Genomic DNA, 17,851 nt, shown 5'->3' with positions numbered 1-17,851 from the left:
CTTTCATGGTGCTGCTCAATGCATCTTCAGGAAAGGTATCCTTGTACTCATCAAACCTGTCCCCCTGCAACAAGGTGGCACAGACAAGGTGGTCTGTGAAGGAGAAACGCTCCCTAGTGTGTCCCAGGATGGTGTCACAGACCTATAGAGTTAATTAATATATATATATGTATAAATGTAAGGTAGTAACCTGGAGTAGGCCACTAGTTGTCACAGTTGCAATTACTTTCAAAATAAAAATAGAGCCATTTGAGTTTTTGTCCCATACAAGACAGTAGTTTTTGGTGGCTATATATTTCATTTAATCATTTATTTTTATGTTGCCAATTTATTATTTTTGGGATGCTGTTGTATAATATTAAAATGATAATTTTTGTAAGGATTTATACCAAACAAAAATGTTTTCTTGAGTCTGTAGAATATGATATGTGGGCAGGACATCTCTGCAGCACAACAATAATGTAAATTGGTAATTTGACTAATTTCTATAACAAACTCACCTCTGCTGCGATTCTTTCGCGCTCTACTGGACTAAGCGCCCGGTGCATCTGTATTGGACAAGAACCACTGTTTTGCTCACCAATGTTTTTTTTTTTTTTTTTTTTTAGCGAACGCCTTGTGAAAGGTTTTTTTTGTAAATCAATGACAGAGTTTGGTTTAGCTGCTGCCATTATCTCTGCGAAAGTGATCATCCTAGCAAAGTTTTGGCGGAGTCGCCTGCGCACTCGCAGAGCATAGAGCATTAAGTTGAATGACAGGTAACGAGAACCAATCAGATTGGATAAAATAACATGTATCCAATTCTGATTCGCCAGGGACGCAGCGACCTGCGCCCGGAGGAGAATCTTTAAGAAACCAATTAGAGACCAGCTTCAGGTCACATGCTGCCCGAAAATTTAAGGACTCAGATAGACATCCATTTGTCCAGCGTCCCTCGCCCATTAAACAGCATGAAACATATTGAAAAACATAGAAAATAGTTAACCGATTAAAGCCAGTTTTTATTAAATGCTGAGGCTCTTACTACCAGCCTGCAGATTGTACGCGTAAACTATTTAATTTTTTTTTTTTTTTATTTCCATTTTTATATAATTTTTGTATTCATGTATATTTCTGGAATTTTGATGGGGGCGGCGCCCCAGCGCCCTCTATTGACAAGCCGCCACTGCTACATGGTAAGCCACAAAATTCATAACACGGCTGTCCCATAGATGGAACGAATGTCTATAAAAGAGATAAAAGAGAGTGTGTTGAATAAACTGCTTTTCTGAGGAAACAGCTAATTATTTGTTGACTGGACGTTTGTCCGTGAAACTTTAACGTGTTTCATACAATCGCTTTGTAATTAACTATGTGCGGAGTTTACGTAAATAAAATTGCTGCTTTAGAAGACACGAACAATTTTGCGACAGGTTTGTTTTAGTTTATTCATTTGTATGGTATCCGCAAACGGCAACTTACTGTCGTAACACGCCAAATTAACGTTACAGTGTCTATGGTAAAATATCTCTGCTAGAGCCACAAGAGCGTTCTCAGAGATGAGCAAAATAAAAGGCCTTTCCCAAGTATGCCCTCAACTACATATAATATAGGTTCGGCGAGTTTAATTTAAACCTACATTTAAATCCATAATATTCATAAAAACAAATCTTAATCACCGTCTTCTTTTTAAATAGTTTGCTGATATTTCGAACGCTGGAAGGAAGCAAGCGTGGACTGCTGATGTCACTTCCTAATTACGGACACATTCTGATTCATTCAGGACTGCCGAGTGTATTATGCTTAATGCAGGTAACTTATACATGAAACCTCAAATAATTCACACGCACTTTAGACATTTTAAACATACATTTTAGCTCCCCGCGGGATTTTGTTAGTTGATGTATTTCTGGTTTAAAATACGACGAATCTTAGTAGCAGATATGACTTAGTAGCCGCTATGACCATAGCAAAAGTAAACTACATTGTTGGATGTTTTCTAATGACTGTTCTTGTGTCTCCCTTTATAGAGGGCTAAAACTATTGTTTTGGAAACAGCAGTGAGAGTAGTCGTTAGAAAGTCTTGTTGTCATTGTACATACTTGCAAACACAGTATTATAAATAGTATTATTAACCGTTATGTTTTGTCGGTTAAAATACATCTGATGGGTTACACTTAGTTTAATTTAGAGTTCTGCTTTTTCTTACACCGCTAATTAATAAATCAATTAAATAAAAATGTGTACCTATGTGTAGAGACACTGCGCATGCGCTGAAGTGATTTGCACTAATGCGTTTAAGCTTTTGCCAGGTTGTTGTATCTCTAATATGCTTTTGACAAAATGCAATGAGTGTGTTATTTGAGCTGTGTCGTTTCTTCTCTTAACAGACATGAGGCTGTGTTTGATGTTGGCATTTACACTCATAGCCGTTGTGCATGGGGCTGAAAAGAAGAAACTTCAGATAGGAATCAAGAAAAGAGTGGACGACTGTCCTCTCAAGTCACGAAAGGGAGATGTGTTGAATATGCACTACACTGTAATTGTTCTCTTATTCTGACTCACATTTCAGCCATGTCTAAATATGTATTAAGTGATAATTCACTGTGGAAAAAAATCTGTCATCATTTACTCAACCTCATGTTGTTCCAATCCCAGACGAGTTTCCTATCCCTTTAAAGTCGGCTTGAAACCGAAGTATTGTGACGTATTTCCAAGTGAAATGGCTTATCAAACAAAAAGAAAATGTAGGGCAGGGACTTTAACCATTTTATCCATCGGTTGTTGATTGGATTGTGAAGAGTGGGCATTGAATACCAGAGTGGAGGCAGATCTGAATGCGAGTTGGCAGTCGACACACAGACCCATACAAACCCTTTCCTCTGTACTGCTTGTGCTAGAACCGGTTACCGCTTGGGGAAATCGATCGAGCAGCAATCTCTACACACTTAAGAAATAACTGTCAATATACATGGCCAGCACATCATGGTCTTTGCTTACAACGATGCTGTAGCTGTTAAAAAACAAGCAAGGAAAAGATTGCAGCATTTCAACGTTTTGAATCACACTAAATATAAAGGCAAGAAAGAACACTTAATTGTGCTGTACATCCCGTGATACCTACAAAAGATGCCTGCATTTAGAATATATAAATCAATTTATATATATATACTATTTCTCCCCATTTGACTTTCGGTCCACAACAGTGATCACCTCTGGAAGCATTCAGGTGTGAAATGTCTCGAACACAACCGCAAATTTGCTGTTTTTGCTCCTTTAAGATTTTATTTCAAGCCAGTGGTCCCATAACCAAGGTAGATTGAGGTATGGAACAGGGGTTTTGGGTAGTAAACAGCAGAAGAAACGCTCATCTTTGCATTAGCTGTTATGTCAGCAAGTTTGTACATGACAGGCTGAAGGAGCTAAAAGGAGTTAATACTGACTAAAAACTTGGGTCGCAATGTGCGGTATTGCACACGTCACCAGAAACGAGTCTTTCATATTCACCTAAAGATCAAGTTATGGCATTTTGTTTAAAGATTCTGAGGTCACATTTGTTTTTAATTTTTTTTATTTTTTATTTATAAAATAGCAAATAGGCATGGATTAATTGTTCACAATAAGACCAGTGACATGCATTAATAAAATAAATGGGGTCAATTTTGATATCATGCAGACTGTTTTCTCCTCTGCAGGGGAAACTGGAGGATGGGACAGAATTTGACAGCAGCATACCGAGGAATCAGCCCTTCACCTTTACTCTTGGCACTGGACAGGTCATCAAGGGATGGGATCAGGGTTTACTGGGGTGAGCATCATTACATTTCTAGATAATCTGTGATTTATTTCTTGGGAATTTACTAGGATTTAAAAAGATGAGTGTACAATTATGTAGTCCGATTAGCAAGATTTAGTAGATTAGGTTCAAGAGCTGGTGCTGAACTGTGTTAAATTAACATGTGGCTTAGTGGTTTGCAAATAGACTCCAATGTTTTAGGATTCGAGTTAAGTCCGTGTTATGTGTCTTTTCCGTTCGTCCCACTCTTTCCCCCAGATTTCCAGTCAAATGCCTGTTAATAAGAATAAAAAGTGGGAAAAGACCAAAAAAACGATATATATAATAATATTGTTTCTCTCACCTCTTAGAATGTGTGAGGGTGAGAAGAGGAAACTGGTTATTCCCTCTGAGCTCGGTGAGTATGTTATAAACATTTTGAAAAGAATCAAACTCTGATTGTACTGTATTATAATGTAATGGATACTATTAGTTTCAAAATTTGTGGAAAAGTTTAATGATTTTAAACTATATCTTTAGCATATCTGACTTGTAGCATTGCACTTATAAACTACAGGTTATGGTGACAGAGGAGCACCACCTAAAATTCCAGGTAAGATGCAACATGTAGTCCTCCTGGGTTTGATTTTACATGCCATTCATAAAGAAGTACAGTGGTTTTTAAGAAAAGGTACAATGTTAATAGCATGGTATTCTTTGAAATGTAGTACCATGTAAAAGGGCCACACAAATATTATGCTATATGGTGTGACGCAAACTTTTTTTTCAATCCTAATCTAATAAGTAATTTCAAATGAAATGCGCACAAAACAATTACAGGTACTTGAATATGTCTACTATGATGAACATGTTTTCAATTTCTGAGTTCAAAGTAATTTTGATGTTTTTTTCTGGGGTTTACAGTATAAAATGGCAGGCTAGCACCTTGCATGGCAGCAAGCTCTGCCATCATTGGTGTTTGAATGGATGAATGAGACATAGTGTAAAGCGCTTTGAATATCTCGACGGTTAAAAAGGCGCTATATATGTGCAGACCACTTAGCATCATCCATAAAACTGTCTGGAGACAAAAAAAAAAAAGTCTTAATAAAAGCTCAAATTCTCTTAATAAATGTTCCCATAAGTAGTTTGGAATCATCTTTTGTTATTATTTCTTTAGAAAAGTAAATAAAACGTTAATATTTGATAAACAAGAAATACCATAAAACGGAGAGACCCCTTTTGACCCTCATGACTGTGTTAAGTTTTAAAAATATCAGATATTTAGATATTTTTGTGAAAAGGCACATTTTGGTCAGGCCAAATGTTGAAACCATAAAGAATATCTTTATATTTGTGACTCCAAAATGTATGATAATTGTAAAAACATATACAGTACATACACACTCAGTGACCTGGAACCTTTATTTCGGCATTTATTCGCCAGTGGTGGCTTAGTGGTTAAGGCTCTGGGTTACTGACCAAAAGGTTGGGGGTTCAAGCCCCAGCACTGCCAAGATACCACTGTTGGGCTCTTGAGCAAGGCCCTTGACCCTATCTGCTCCAGCAGTTTCATGGCTGACCCTGTGCTCTGACCCCAGCTTAGTTGGGGTCAGAGCACAGAAACTCCAACTGCATTTCATTGGCTGTGTACCTGTACTTTGCTGAATGACAATAAAGTTGAATGTAATCGAATGCTAATCTTATAAGTCTGGGTAGAGACAGAGTCTGAATTTCTCAAGACTCTGACTTTTCAGAGGATCAGAGATGCATGAAGCTGGAAAAGGCTCCAAAAACCTTTCTAAAGACCTGGATGTTCACCAATCCACAGTATGACAAATTGTCTACAAAAGGAGGAAATTCAGCACTGTTGCTATTTTGCCTAGAAGTGGGCGCCCTGCAAAGATCACTACATGAGCTTTGTGATGCTCCACAAAGTTTCTAGAGTAATGTTCTGTGGACAGATGAAACAAAAATTTAACTTTTTGGCAGAAACGCTCAACGTTTTATTTAGAGGAATAAAGGTGCTTCACGCCAACACCAAAGCCTCATCCCAACTGTGAAGCATGGTGGAGGATCCATCATAGTTTGGGGCTGCTTTGCCATTTCAGGGCCTGGACAGTTTGCAGTCATTGAGGGAACAATTAATTCAAAACTGTATCAAGAGATTTTACAGGATAATGTCAGGGTAGCGATTCATCATCTGAAATTTAAAAGAGGTTGGTGATGAAACAAGACAATGACGCAAAATACACAAGCAAATCAACCACAGAATGGTTAAATAGGAAGGAATTAATGTTTTGGAATGGCCAAGTCAAGAGTCCAGACCAAAATTTATCTATGATTTACTCACCCCCCCTGGAATCCCAGATGTGTATGACTTTCTTCTGCAGAACAGAAATAAAAGATTTTTAGAAGAATATCTCTGATATTGAAGCCACAAAATCCAAAAAAAAAAAAAAAAAACATGCAATTCTATATTAACTTGCATTTATCCACACTTTGGCCAACTTGTCCACAAACGTGCCTTTGCCTTCATATGAAACTCTACCCTCTTATGCATTGAGTGCACTAACCTGTGTCTCTGGCATGAGCCCATCCCAGTTGGTAGCGCTGGGCATCTCCGTGTTCAGCTGCACTGGTGGCAGCCAGGATGGGATGAAGACAACAATCACGGGGCAAGGTAAAGCTGCGGTGCTTGCTTCCTCCTTCGAGTCCCCCCCCCCCCCTCCTTCTCCTCTTCCTCCAGCTGTTATGGGCTTCTGGCTGGGTTGGGTGGGTGTGAAGGGAGAGTGGACTGGCGCCGGAGCTCTACAGGCACAGCTCGATTGGAATCAATGAACACAGCATCGTCCAGTGGCAGTGTTTGCAGGAAATGGAGGCCAGAGCTGGTGAGGGGCGTCTCAATGAGGTCTTGCCACGAACGCCGCTGACTGGCAGACCTACGGCTCGGAGAGCTGGCACTGCTCACACTGCCCCCTTGTGTCTCAGAGTGGAATGCCTCCTGGGCAGAACGAGACTGGATGGTCTCTGTGGAGGAGGGGCGGATATGTTTGGACTCCTGGAATGGACTTGACTGTAATATAAGTGTAGGACCACAAGTTATGCCCTGTTTACACAAAGGAATTTTATTGCTGGAAGTCAGTGTACTGTTGGCCACTAGTAGGCATTCCTACTGCTGGATGTACTAACTTTTTTGGTGGGTTATGCAACTGGCGATAAATAACTGACCACTGAAATATGATCACAAATGACAAGCAATCAGTTCTTGCAAGGTAAGAGAAAATGTAAACTCAGTTGATATTGACCGGCTGACTGTAGATTAGTATTCCATACGAATACAGGTATTCCATACGTCTCCAGTGATTAAATCCATATGTTCAGACATGATATGATAGGTGTGGTTGAGAAACAGATACATTTTGAAGTAATTTTTTATCATAAAATCCCACCATAAATGCCCTGCCCGGTAGGGGGCGATATGCGGGTAAAATGTGTATCACAAAAGGAGAATGAGAAAGTGAAAGCGGAGGTTGACTGAGTAGGGAGGAGAATTTATAGTACAATAAAATACTTAAATATTAAATGGTTTCTCACACACACCTATCATATCACTTCTGAAGACATGGATTTCACCTCCAGAGTAATCTGGAGTACTTTTATGTTGCCCTTATATGGATTTTGGCACCCATTTACTTGCATTCTATAGACCTACAAAGCTGAAATATTCTTGTTAAAGCTTTGTTTGTGTTCAGCAGAAGAAAGAAAGTCATACACATCTGGGATTGTATGAGGGAGAGTTAATGATGAGAGAATATTCATTTTTGGGTGAACTATACCGTAAACTCAATTGAGATGTTGTGGCATGACCTGAATAGTGCTGTTCATGTAAGACATTTTAATTAGCTGAAACATATTTGTTGGGGGGGAATGGTTTAAAATCCCTCATCAGTGATATGCTGATCAAGAGCTACAGGAAATGACTGGTTGAAGTTATTACTACAAAGCAGGTTCTACCATTTATATAATGTCATTAAATACATTTTTTTGGTAGGAAGTGCTCTAAAAAATGTTTTTTATTAAATCAACATGGACACAAATATCTTGAGACAACCTTATATATACAGTGTGTGTGTGTGTGTGTGTATATGTATATGTGTGTATATACGTATGTGTGTATATGTATGTATATACGTATGTGTGTAATAATATATATATATATATATATATATATATATTTGTGTGTGTGTGTAAGGAACGGTCTCAATAATATTTTGCGTAATAATAAATTGTGAGAATTTTTTCATCAAAAGAGAAAAGATTTATGCTGGTGTTCATTTGTCTGCGATCCATACCATTTCAGTCTTTTATTTCTGTCAAGTGCAATAAACCTTGCATGTCTCAAGTGTAATAAGTGGATTTACAGTAAATAAGTGGACCGAACACTAATATAAGTCTCACCATGGTAATTTCTGTTTTTCCACTAGGTGGCGCCACACTCATCTTTGAAGTAGAGCTGTTAAGCATTGAGAGAAGATCTGAGTTATAGTAACAGATTTGTGGGCCTGTCAGTAAGCTGCAGCTGCACTATAAACTGCTGTACTGTTATCTTCTGTACCCGCATAAAACATTTTCATCCCAATATTTTGTTTTACATTAAAGAAAACGCAACACAGCGATTCAGACATGTATGTAGCACCATTCTTTATTTGAGAGTCTTACTACACATATTTGGTTGTGAGAGTGCACACAGTACAGTTTATGTCTTTCCAACAAGTTCTGATCAGTAAGAAATGCATTTCTCATTTCTTGTTAATTTGAAGTTGAATAAACGTTTTATTTACAAAAGAGATTCAGGCTAAAAAAAATGGTAGATTAAAACACAAGTTCACATTTCTCATTTCCCCCCTCCTTCATCCTAATTCCCATCAGCATCCTAAAAATATGAGACCCTATTTAATAAAACGCTTTCTGGCCTTCAAAGTTTTAAGTTTTGCCCTTATGAAAGACAACGGAAGTGAGACTGAAAAGGGGGGGTTCAGCTTTCTTCTAAATTTCTATTCGATTACAAATACATTAAGCCATGTGGCTCAGAAAAAAAGTGTATTAGTGTACAGTGTAAATGTAATATCAATCATTCCACAACATTCAATTCCTTTCCCTAAATCATCACAGGAAGTTTAAGCTAAAGGGACACTACCACACACGCTCTACGTGTAATATATGCTGAAACAGTATTAAGACAAAGTAAAACAGTTGAGGTGGTCAACCTGCAGCAGAGATTGGCTTGGCTGGGCTCCTATCGTTGATCTTTGTTTGACAGACACGGTGGTATTGTGGTTGGGTCTGCATGCCTGCATCTCTCCTCTTGAGTTTGGAGTGACGTTTGTGGTGTGACCTCATGGTGTCAGCTCGCCCTTCTTCTGGGGAGTGTTGAGTTTCTGCATACCTCGAACCTTCTCCAGCAGTGCAGCAACAAAGTCCTGCAGATTATTATTTAAGGATTATTCTAGGGAGTAGTCTTATTGGCTTATGTATGGAAGGGCTATGATCTGCGTCACTGAAGGTGCACTTTATTGTTAAAGTTATTATTAAAAGGTAAATTATTGTTTCTGTTGCTCTGGCCGATACGGCAGTCATCTTGGACTTCGACTGACAACTAGTGGTGTAGATTTTGCATCATGCAAAAGATTTCAGTTACTGATGCCATTGTAAACATGCATTATTAAAGCTTTTATTTAAATGAACACTTTTAGTAAGCTACTAATATAACTGGTCTTAAACAAATGCCCTGGGTTTAATACAAGGTAAGCTCAATTGACAGCATTTGTGGCATAATGTTGATTAACACAAAAAATGATTTGACTAATTTCTCTGTTATTTAAAAATAGAAAATTACAGTTATAGTGAGGCACTATTGATGGAAGTGAATGGTGCCAGTCCATAAACATTAAAAACACTTGTTTCAAAAGTATAGCCACAAGACGTAAACATTAAGGGCTGTTCAGGCTGATTGCATTGTAGTGCTAAAAAATATAGACGCAGCACACCAGAATGAAGTTCAAAGTTCTTTTTAACTTGACATGGCGTCTGTCAATACAAGAATGTGTTCTTGTGTTTAAAAAAGCTAATCGTGCAGTAGCACAACGTAATAGGCTGTTCAGACTGAAGATGCAGCGCAACTAATAGAACAAAAAAGTTAAAGTGACACAGTGTCTAAAAAATGTGGAGCTCCTGTGCAAGTCGCTAAAAACCCAGTGAGATGTGGCACAACAATGAAAGACCTGTGTCTAACGCATGTTTACATTGAAAAGCAGAGCACATTGACACAATAATGTGTTCGGTGTGACATACATCTATGCATGGTTTTAGTGATAAGATTGTTTACTGCCATTACATTGTCATGAAGTTGTAGTATTGCATATAACTTTACACAGGTATAGTAAAGTACATGTTTCTGAACATATTTTTTCAAAAGTTCTATTCTTTTTTTAATTTTTTTTAATAAGAAAGAATCACTAAAGGGAACCGTTAAATGAAGCACAATGTAACTCTGAGGGAATCAATGGCTCTAATAAAAATAACACTGCAGTGAAACTAATTGCCACTGCTATTAATATTTAAAATGAGACTTACATCATTAGGTTTGTAACAGTCAACCAGCAGCATCTGAGAAATAAAAATGAAAATTTAATTCAGATTTTGCACTAATCGTTTTTCTCTTTTTCCAACATACACCAATTAAGGCAGAAATCTGATGTAAAAGGCTGAAATACGCTGGAGAATTGGTCTGAAAACACGCCATCTTCCAAAAAACTAATTTCCTGCTGAAATTTCTCACTACTGTACTGGAAGAATTTATATAAAACCACCTGCATCTGAAATGTCAGAGGAATACTAGAAATACCAGAACTAGTCTAGTGGAGAGAAATTATTCTTAGGGGAGCTCTTTTAAGTGAACAAGATAAAGCAGATGTATTAGATGTTTGATTAGACCTTCACTCTAATGGCTCTCTCGACATCGTTGGGAAGATCCAACAGCTCATCCACATCTATTTCCAGCTCGGGAACTTCATCTTCCTGCAAAATACAGAACCACTGATGAGACACATTAATGGGGGCTCACATGAAACAATGAGCAAAGGCGGCAAATCATTTACAAACCACAGAACAATGATCAGATCATAAACTTGACCAATGGGCAAATATATAGGTCAACAACAGGCAAACATCTCTTCTTAGAAAATGTAATATGGGCTGACTAAATATGACCTCATAACTATTATTTGCAAATCCCAGAAATATAGGAATATCTGTCCTTTGTCCATGCCATCCTCTCTACACAATAGGATGGGCTGTGTTTATGTGTATGCTTGTGACAATAACAATTTATATTCACTTTTTTCCTTTTTATAGTCTACAACAAACAGATTTTGCACTTCAATAAATTATATTTTTATGATTATTCAATATCAATATCTGTGCAACAATGAATTAACTATAGCAAGTACAACATATGAACAGTGTGATATGACTTGTCATTTGTGTGTACTATTGAAATTATGAAAGCTGTGCATCTACTTAGACCCATTAAGTGCCTGGGGAAATACATATGCAAAACCTGTGTAACTGAAGTGTTATGTGTAGCTCAATATGTCTTTGACAGCCAGTTGCACCTCATGAAATTTCAGTGAAAGTCATGAATTCTGTTCTAGATTTGTCCTGATTTGTTGCTTTATGAAAAATGAATCATCAAATTATATTTATTCTATTCTTTTCTAAATGTCTTGAAAACATTTTGAAAAATGTACACTATCTGGGCATTGTAGATCCATTTGTGAATGATATAATTGTTGGGTCTCTAAAGACCTGAATATGTAAGAGTGTTTGGGAAAATTCCCATGCATTTAAGGGTTAATAGTGGTCGTCCACTCATCCGTCTTTGAGAAAGCAGGTCTGTTATGAAACCGTTCATTTGGACTTGTGTTGTGGAGTCGCTGTAGAACACAGTTGAACTAAGCTTGCCAGAGGTGCTCCTCTGGACACTTTTATTTGAACTTACCCGGGGGGGTGGGTAAAATGCTATCTATTAATTAATCACTTAGTGACCAAGGTGATCAATTTTACAAACCGGTGCAGCATTGTATCATGAGAGAGAGACTACGGAACTGGGACACACATAATACACTTTATTTGGATACAACACAAGAACTATAAGATATTTGGTCAAATTTGCGACTATCTTCGTGCTCGTGGATACCAAAGAACCACTGAGCTATTACGTGACGAGCTGGAAAAAAAACCAGTGAGTTCAGTATCAGAAGGTACAGGATGCATTCCGTAAATCTTGCAGCTCGTCAGATGAAAAGGATAAATTCCAGTTGTACGATGCTATCGACAATTAGGCATGTGAGAGGGTCGTGTGTCACCGTGCCTCAAAATAAGCCACAATGTAAAGTTCCAATAATGAACTCTACTGTGCTGTGAGAGAGTGCGTTTCTTCCAGTTTTCTTCAAAACAAAAAGTCACATAATAATGACGTAAGCATGCTCAGGCCCGAAATGTTAAGTGCAAGCCAAGGTGAGTGCAGGCCAGTGGAAGAGGGGGGGGGGACTATCATGCTTGTGCATGGTTCAAGGCAACCGGGCCTAGTGTAAGTACGCTCTAAGACTGCAGCAATATAATGAGCAAGTTCTCCTGTCAGATCACATTAATGTAGCTTAACCTGTGGGATTCGGATGACATTTCACAGTTTTATTATAAGCATGGTTGTATTGTCTTTATTCACCCTTTCATAGTGTTATTAGAATACCACTGTTATGCATGCTGGACTATTTTTTAATGATGCTAAAACATCTGTCAATGGGATAATCACTAATATCCGTAAGCATTCATTGATTTCAAATGGATTTGGGCTGCTTTGTAGTATCTCAATCAGACAAAATGGTGAGGATCCTCAAAGACAGAGATTTTTGCTCAGGATGAGGCCTACCCGCTGGGCTGAAAAATGCATTCGGGGGAAGAAAAAATATCTAATTTCAAAAGCTCCCTAGTCTTACACTACACATAATCTAGGTCAGATATATTAGCCCTGGAGGTTAAATCAAGCTGCAAGTGAAGCATGCTTTGCATGTCTGAACAGATGACATCATCACAATGGATAGGGGGTGATTCTGTCAATCCCAGGGGGCTGAAAGTGAGACAAAAAGAAAAAACGTCCTCTACCAATGACACCTATATACGTGCAATAGAAATGTGCATACTGTAAAATCCTGCTGAAATCTATTCTGGTTTTTGTGCATTCTGCAGACATATTTAGAATTTGAGATGACATCTCTTTGTTCATGCAACTGGAGCTCCATGACATCCTCACATAGCCTAAATCTGAGCAAACCCACTTATTGATGAAATATGAAGGGATGCATCATGCGTGAAGGATGCGAAATGTGGTTAAAGCACAGGTTCACCTTTGTTTGAAGGCTTTGTCTGTACTTTTATCATGCCACGCCCTTCAGCGTGTGAATGCATAACCATAAATTACATTTATATTTAAAATAATAAATCATGACAAAAATTGTTTAAAGATACCATGCTGCTCTGAATAACCACCAGTTTCTTAATGCAGAGCAACTATTGCACAATAAGGACATGATGACAAAAGAGGAACACCGGCGCTCGAGCATGGGAAAGAAAGACCTGTCATTCCTCGCGACAAAGGATCTCATGCGATAAAAGCAATGACAGTGTTACTTGTCCTACCTCGCAGTCGTATAGATTCATTAACTGGCTAACTATCCACTCTTCCAAATTCAGCCGCCTCCTTAATTCTTTTCTGTCATATTTGACGGTCACGCGCCCTTGCTTCTGTGGCATTTCTTCTTCGGTACCGGGTGGTGTTTGAAAATAAACCCGGGGTTGAGGTGTCGTTTCCGGACTCGTTACCGCTGCCATTGTCCCTGTTAAAAAAAGCTGAGGTGGATTTAATGTCTTAATTAATTAGAGCATCAATTCAAAGACAGAGCTGGTCTACTAATGTTCCGCCATGTGCACATCCACTGCATGTTTTGCGAAAAAGTGCTTGCCCACTTTCTTAAATGTAACAGACTTTCAGATTGCAAGGAGTCAGCAACGGTAGGTTGGGATCAGACATACAGGGAGGTTAGAAAACAAAAAACCCTCATCAGCCTAATCAGTGTATAGTAGTGGCTTTATCGAAGTCCATCTTCTCCAGATCTGTCCATCAGTTGTCTCAGGACAGCTTGTGGGCGCTTCCAAGTGCTCAAATGCCGCCACGCCAATGCCTCCCTTTGATCTGTATACAGGCTGAAATGCTCTGACCAGTAGATAATATCAGCTCTTAAAATAACGCTTAATTATTTCAGGCATAATTATTGTGCTTTGCAGAATATATATTAGCTATAATGGCTAATCATGCCACCCCTCTTTCCTGTAAGTGTGGGCTATTCCATCCAAATCGAATATCCTCTGCCTGACTGGTGTTTCTGCATAGTGCATACCGGCTCACACATTAGGTATTGCGCTTGTGCCAGGTGACCCTGTGACTGTCTCCTCATTTCCTCGTAAAATCCAATATTATGTTGGCTAATTTAATCCCTAATTGGGTCTTTAACTCAAATGATTTATTGGCCCTGAATTGGCCCTCTAGATACAGTTGACATACGTGTCGTCAAGCTACGTTGTAAAACCTGACCTGTAATTGTTACCATAATAAGATGATAACCTGATAACATTTATTTTCATTGGTGTAACCTAATTTGTCAAGTAAGTTTAATCAGATCAAATCTTTTTTAATCGAATAAAAATTAGTTAATTTTGATGTTACCACATGAAACACAATTTTAAGTTACCTGATTTTGTTTGTTTGTTTGTTTTCAGTGTAGCCTATAGTGTAAAAATCAGTAACCTGAAATTGTTACATTGAGTTATTTTGACCTGATCTAACCCTTTGCTGGTATAAGTGTGGTTTTCAAACTTTTTGATGTTAAGGACCCTCAGATATGATGGTCCCCTTACAAGGACCTCCTTCTTAAAATATAAAGGCATATTTTTTTATTTAAAATGTTGATGTACCCATTTAATGTGTGAAGAAAGATAGAAAGTGTGATAAACAAGCACAAAATGTATTTATTGGCTTTTATGTTGCCTTTTATTTAGAGCAACAAGATGGGGTATGCGGACCATAGTTAAAACAAATCAGACCTCTATTCAGGTCGATTTAGTGATGTTAAATAATATTTGTGACTTGAATAAAACCAGTTATTGCATGGCTAAGCAATATGTTGTCATTTCTATGAATCCAGGCTCACACAGTAAAATAAATTGTTTTTATTTGGCAAATGCTGTAATAAACATTAAGCATTTCTCTCATTTTCTATTATAAGGTTATTACAACGCTGCTGGTAATAATATGAATATCCTTATCAAATCACCAATTAGAGATGAGTTTGACTGCAATAATGAAATACTAATTTAACTTTTTTGTTCAAGTCAAAAATGTTATTTAAAGGTATAGTTCACCCAAAAATGTAAATTATCTGATAATTTTCTTCCCCTCATGCCATCCCAGATTTGTAAGAAATTCTTTATTGTGCTAACACAAATGAAGATTTTTAGAAGAAAATTTGTCCGTAAACTATCTCTCTCTCCCGCACAACCCTCCGCAGTCGGCCTTATCTCTCAGAAGCTTTGATTAGCCTGATAAGGGTGTGTATGATCACGACCTGGCCCCGCCCACATACCCATTTGCCTTTAGTTTATTAACTTTGATTAGCCATTTACTGCTAGTCAGAAGCAGGTGCTATTAGGGGGATGACACGTTCTTACTCTAGAGAATATTTTACCATAATAAAAAAAAAAAAAAAAAATGAAAGAAATGCCAGTGTTTTGGCCCATGTTCCTGGAAGAGAAAGACACTAGCAGTACATGGCCTTAAAGCTTACAGACATTAACTAAAATCCAAAAACCTCAATTTTAATTTCATGGCCTTAAAGCTTACAGACATGGACTAAAAGCAAAAAAATAATAAAAATTTCATTGGATCTTTTAAAGGTTTAAAAACTGCACTTCAATGGCATCACAGTGTAACACTAGAGGGCAGACTTTGCATTATTTCTGTAAAGTGTGTTGAGTGAGCCATCTTTTTGTTTGCAATTTTAGCTGTTCAGTTTTTCTAAATGTATACATTTTTCTTATTATGATGCATTAGGTTTCTTAAACAAATGGGTAACCATCAAACTGGAAGATGTGCAAAGAAAATTGTATGATGTGTGATAAAGAAGAAATCGTTTTTCATTTTAAGCACTTGGATTAAAAAATCACATAAACTACATGTTATCTAGCACATGATGACTAATCATGTGCTTTGCACAAAGGCATTCAAAAAGTTACAGAAAAGATAAAATCTTTCATGCATAAACATCACCCTGGATCCAATTAGAGTCAGTTCTCTGTGCTGACAGATACAAATGCATTGAAACTGTGATTCCCTTACTACTCAGTACACTTGACATTGCATTTGCTAACGCATATGGGGAGTATCCTTCCACACGACCTAGTTGAAACCTCTCTACAATAACGCCAATATTCTAAAACTGGCAATGGTGTTTGAGCCCCTCCCTTTTAGGTGCAAAGCTGTCCGCTATAAAAGCAGGCATGCAAACACCATTCCTCAGAATTTTCTTCCTTTAAGACAGCGATTCATCTCGTCTAGAAGCCCTCTACTGCATCACGGTCGACTACAAGAGTCAGCACCGGGGTCTTGAGAAGAATCTCTGCTCCCCTGCAGTGCTCTGGCGAAAATCACTCCGCCATGCCACTTGATGCTTCACTGGTAAATGGGCTGCATCAGCATCCTGATTCCCCACAGCGCTTTGGCAAGAGCTGTGTATCCTTATAAGCATTGTATATTGTTATAGTGTGTGTGTGTGTGTGTGTGTGTGTGTGTGTGTGTGAGCGTGTGTTTATCACTTTGTGGGGACCAAATGTCCCCATAAGGATAGTAAAACCCGAAATTTTTGACCTTGTGGGGACATTTTGTTGGTCCCCATGAGGAAAACAGCTTATAAATCATACTAAATTATGTTTTTTGAAAATGTAAAAATGCAGAAAGTTTTCTGTGAGGGTTAGGTTTAGGGGTAGGGTTAGGATTAGGGGATAGAATATAAAGTTTGTACAGTATAAAAACCATTATGTCTATGGAAAGTCCCCATAAAACATGGAAACACAACATGTGTGTGTGTGTGTGTGTGTGTGTGTGTGTATACTGCGTGCACAATTATTAGACAAATTGAATTCCTCAGGATTAATTTTTATTGTTGAACAAATACAATATCAATCCAAAATGTTATTGAACCTCAACCCTGAAAGTTTAACAAAGGAAAAGTGAGTTTTGTCTTTCTCAGGGGAATATATAAGTGTGCACAATTATAAGGCAACTAAATTACGAAAATAATTTCTCCCAACTCAATTGTTTATTCTCTAAGTGCAACAAATAAGTAACACAAAATGACAATTAAATAAAAATTTTGGCCTTTCAAAAATATTCAGTAACCAATATAGCCACCCTTCCTTTCAATATTTCAAGAGCATTCCATCCATGGAGTCTGTCAGTTTCTTGATCTGTTCACGAACAACTTCCGCTGAAGCAGCAACCACAGCCTCCCAAATGCTGTTCAATGAGGCATATTGTCTTCCCTCACTGTAAATCCCATGTTTGAGAAGGGCCCACAAGTTCTCAGTAGGATTTAAGTCAGATGAGGAAGAGGGCCAAGTCATTATTTGGGCATCTTTGAGGCCCTTGCTGGCTAGCCAAGCAGTGGAGTACTTGAATGCATGTGATGGAGCTTTGTCCTGCATAAAGATCATGGCCTTCTTGACTGCTGAGCACTTCTTCCTGTACCACTGCTTGAAGAAAGTACTTTACAGAAAGTGGCAGTAGGTTTTGGAGATGAGTTTCAGTCCATATTCAACTCGAAAAGGTCCAGCTACCTCATCCTTAATGATAGCAGCCCATACCAGTACCCCTCCTCCACCTTGCTGGTCCCTGAATCTAAGTGGTGCCGTGTCCATTAGTGATCC

General features: G+C 38.1%; 2 protein-coding genes and 1 long non-coding RNA gene across 3 annotated transcripts; 1 reads left to right on the top strand and 2 right to left on the bottom strand.

Moving 5' to 3' along the window:
- The first annotated feature begins 939 nt into the window (after positions 1-939).
- LOC127625471 (peptidyl-prolyl cis-trans isomerase FKBP2-like) lies at positions 940-8,571 on the top strand. The gene is made up of 7 exons (XM_052100776.1): positions 940-1,175; positions 1,677-1,791; positions 2,370-2,518; positions 3,675-3,787; positions 4,126-4,172; positions 4,332-4,367; positions 8,242-8,571. Exons 2-7 carry the CDS (start codon positions 1,779-1,781, stop codon positions 8,301-8,303), a joined length of 420 nt encoding a protein of 139 aa, XP_051956736.1. The 5' UTR covers positions 940-1,175; positions 1,677-1,778; the 3' UTR covers positions 8,304-8,571.
- On the bottom strand, positions 4,420-8,224 carry LOC127625473 (uncharacterized). Its single transcript, XR_007968293.1, has 3 exons — positions 6,331-8,224; positions 6,108-6,141; positions 4,420-5,957 (listed from the first exon to the last, which is right to left on the bottom strand). It is a non-coding gene; the product is annotated as an uncharacterized LOC127625473 (long non-coding RNA).
- A 41-nt stretch (positions 8,572-8,612) lies between the features above and the next one.
- ppp1r14ba (protein phosphatase 1, regulatory (inhibitor) subunit 14Ba) lies at positions 8,613-13,984 on the bottom strand. The gene is made up of 4 exons (XM_052100777.1): positions 13,514-13,984; positions 10,751-10,834; positions 10,391-10,423; positions 8,613-9,237 (listed from the first exon to the last, which is right to left on the bottom strand). The coding sequence occupies exons 1-4, from the start codon at positions 13,703-13,705 to the stop codon at positions 9,154-9,156; spliced, it is 393 nt and encodes a 130-aa protein (XP_051956737.1). The 5' UTR covers positions 13,706-13,984; the 3' UTR covers positions 8,613-9,153.
- Positions 13,985-17,851: the final 3,867 nt, after the last annotated feature.

The sequence above is a fragment of the Xyrauchen texanus genome, chromosome 31, assembly GCF_025860055.1.
Source record: "Xyrauchen texanus isolate HMW12.3.18 chromosome 31, RBS_HiC_50CHRs, whole genome shotgun sequence".
Classification (NCBI taxonomy): domain Eukaryota; kingdom Metazoa; phylum Chordata; class Actinopteri; order Cypriniformes; family Catostomidae; genus Xyrauchen; species Xyrauchen texanus.
Note: the sequence above shows the minus strand (reverse complement) of the source record. Positions and strands in the feature narration are given on the sequence as shown.

Bases quoted from the DNA above. Each gene is read 5' to 3' on its own strand.
- ppp1r14ba (XM_052100777.1), bottom strand. From the start codon at position 13,705: ATGGCAGCGGTAACGAGTCCGGAAACGACACCTCAACCCCGGGTTTAT. The intron at 10,835-13,513 runs GTAGGACAAGTA...TGTATTTTGCAG, and splicing joins TGAATCTATACGACTGCGAG to GAAGATGAAGTTCCCGAGCT. The intron at 9,238-10,390 runs GTAAGTCTCATT...AATAATCTGCAG, and splicing joins ACTGTTACAAACCTAATGAT to GACTTTGTTGCTGCACTGCT.
- LOC127625471 (XM_052100776.1), top strand. The intron at 4,173-4,331 runs GTGAGTATGTTA...TATAAACTACAG, and splicing joins GGTTATTCCCTCTGAGCTCG to GTTATGGTGACAGAGGAGCA. The intron at 4,368-8,241 runs GTAAGATGCAAC...TTTTTCCACTAG, and splicing joins AGCACCACCTAAAATTCCAG to GTGGCGCCACACTCATCTTT.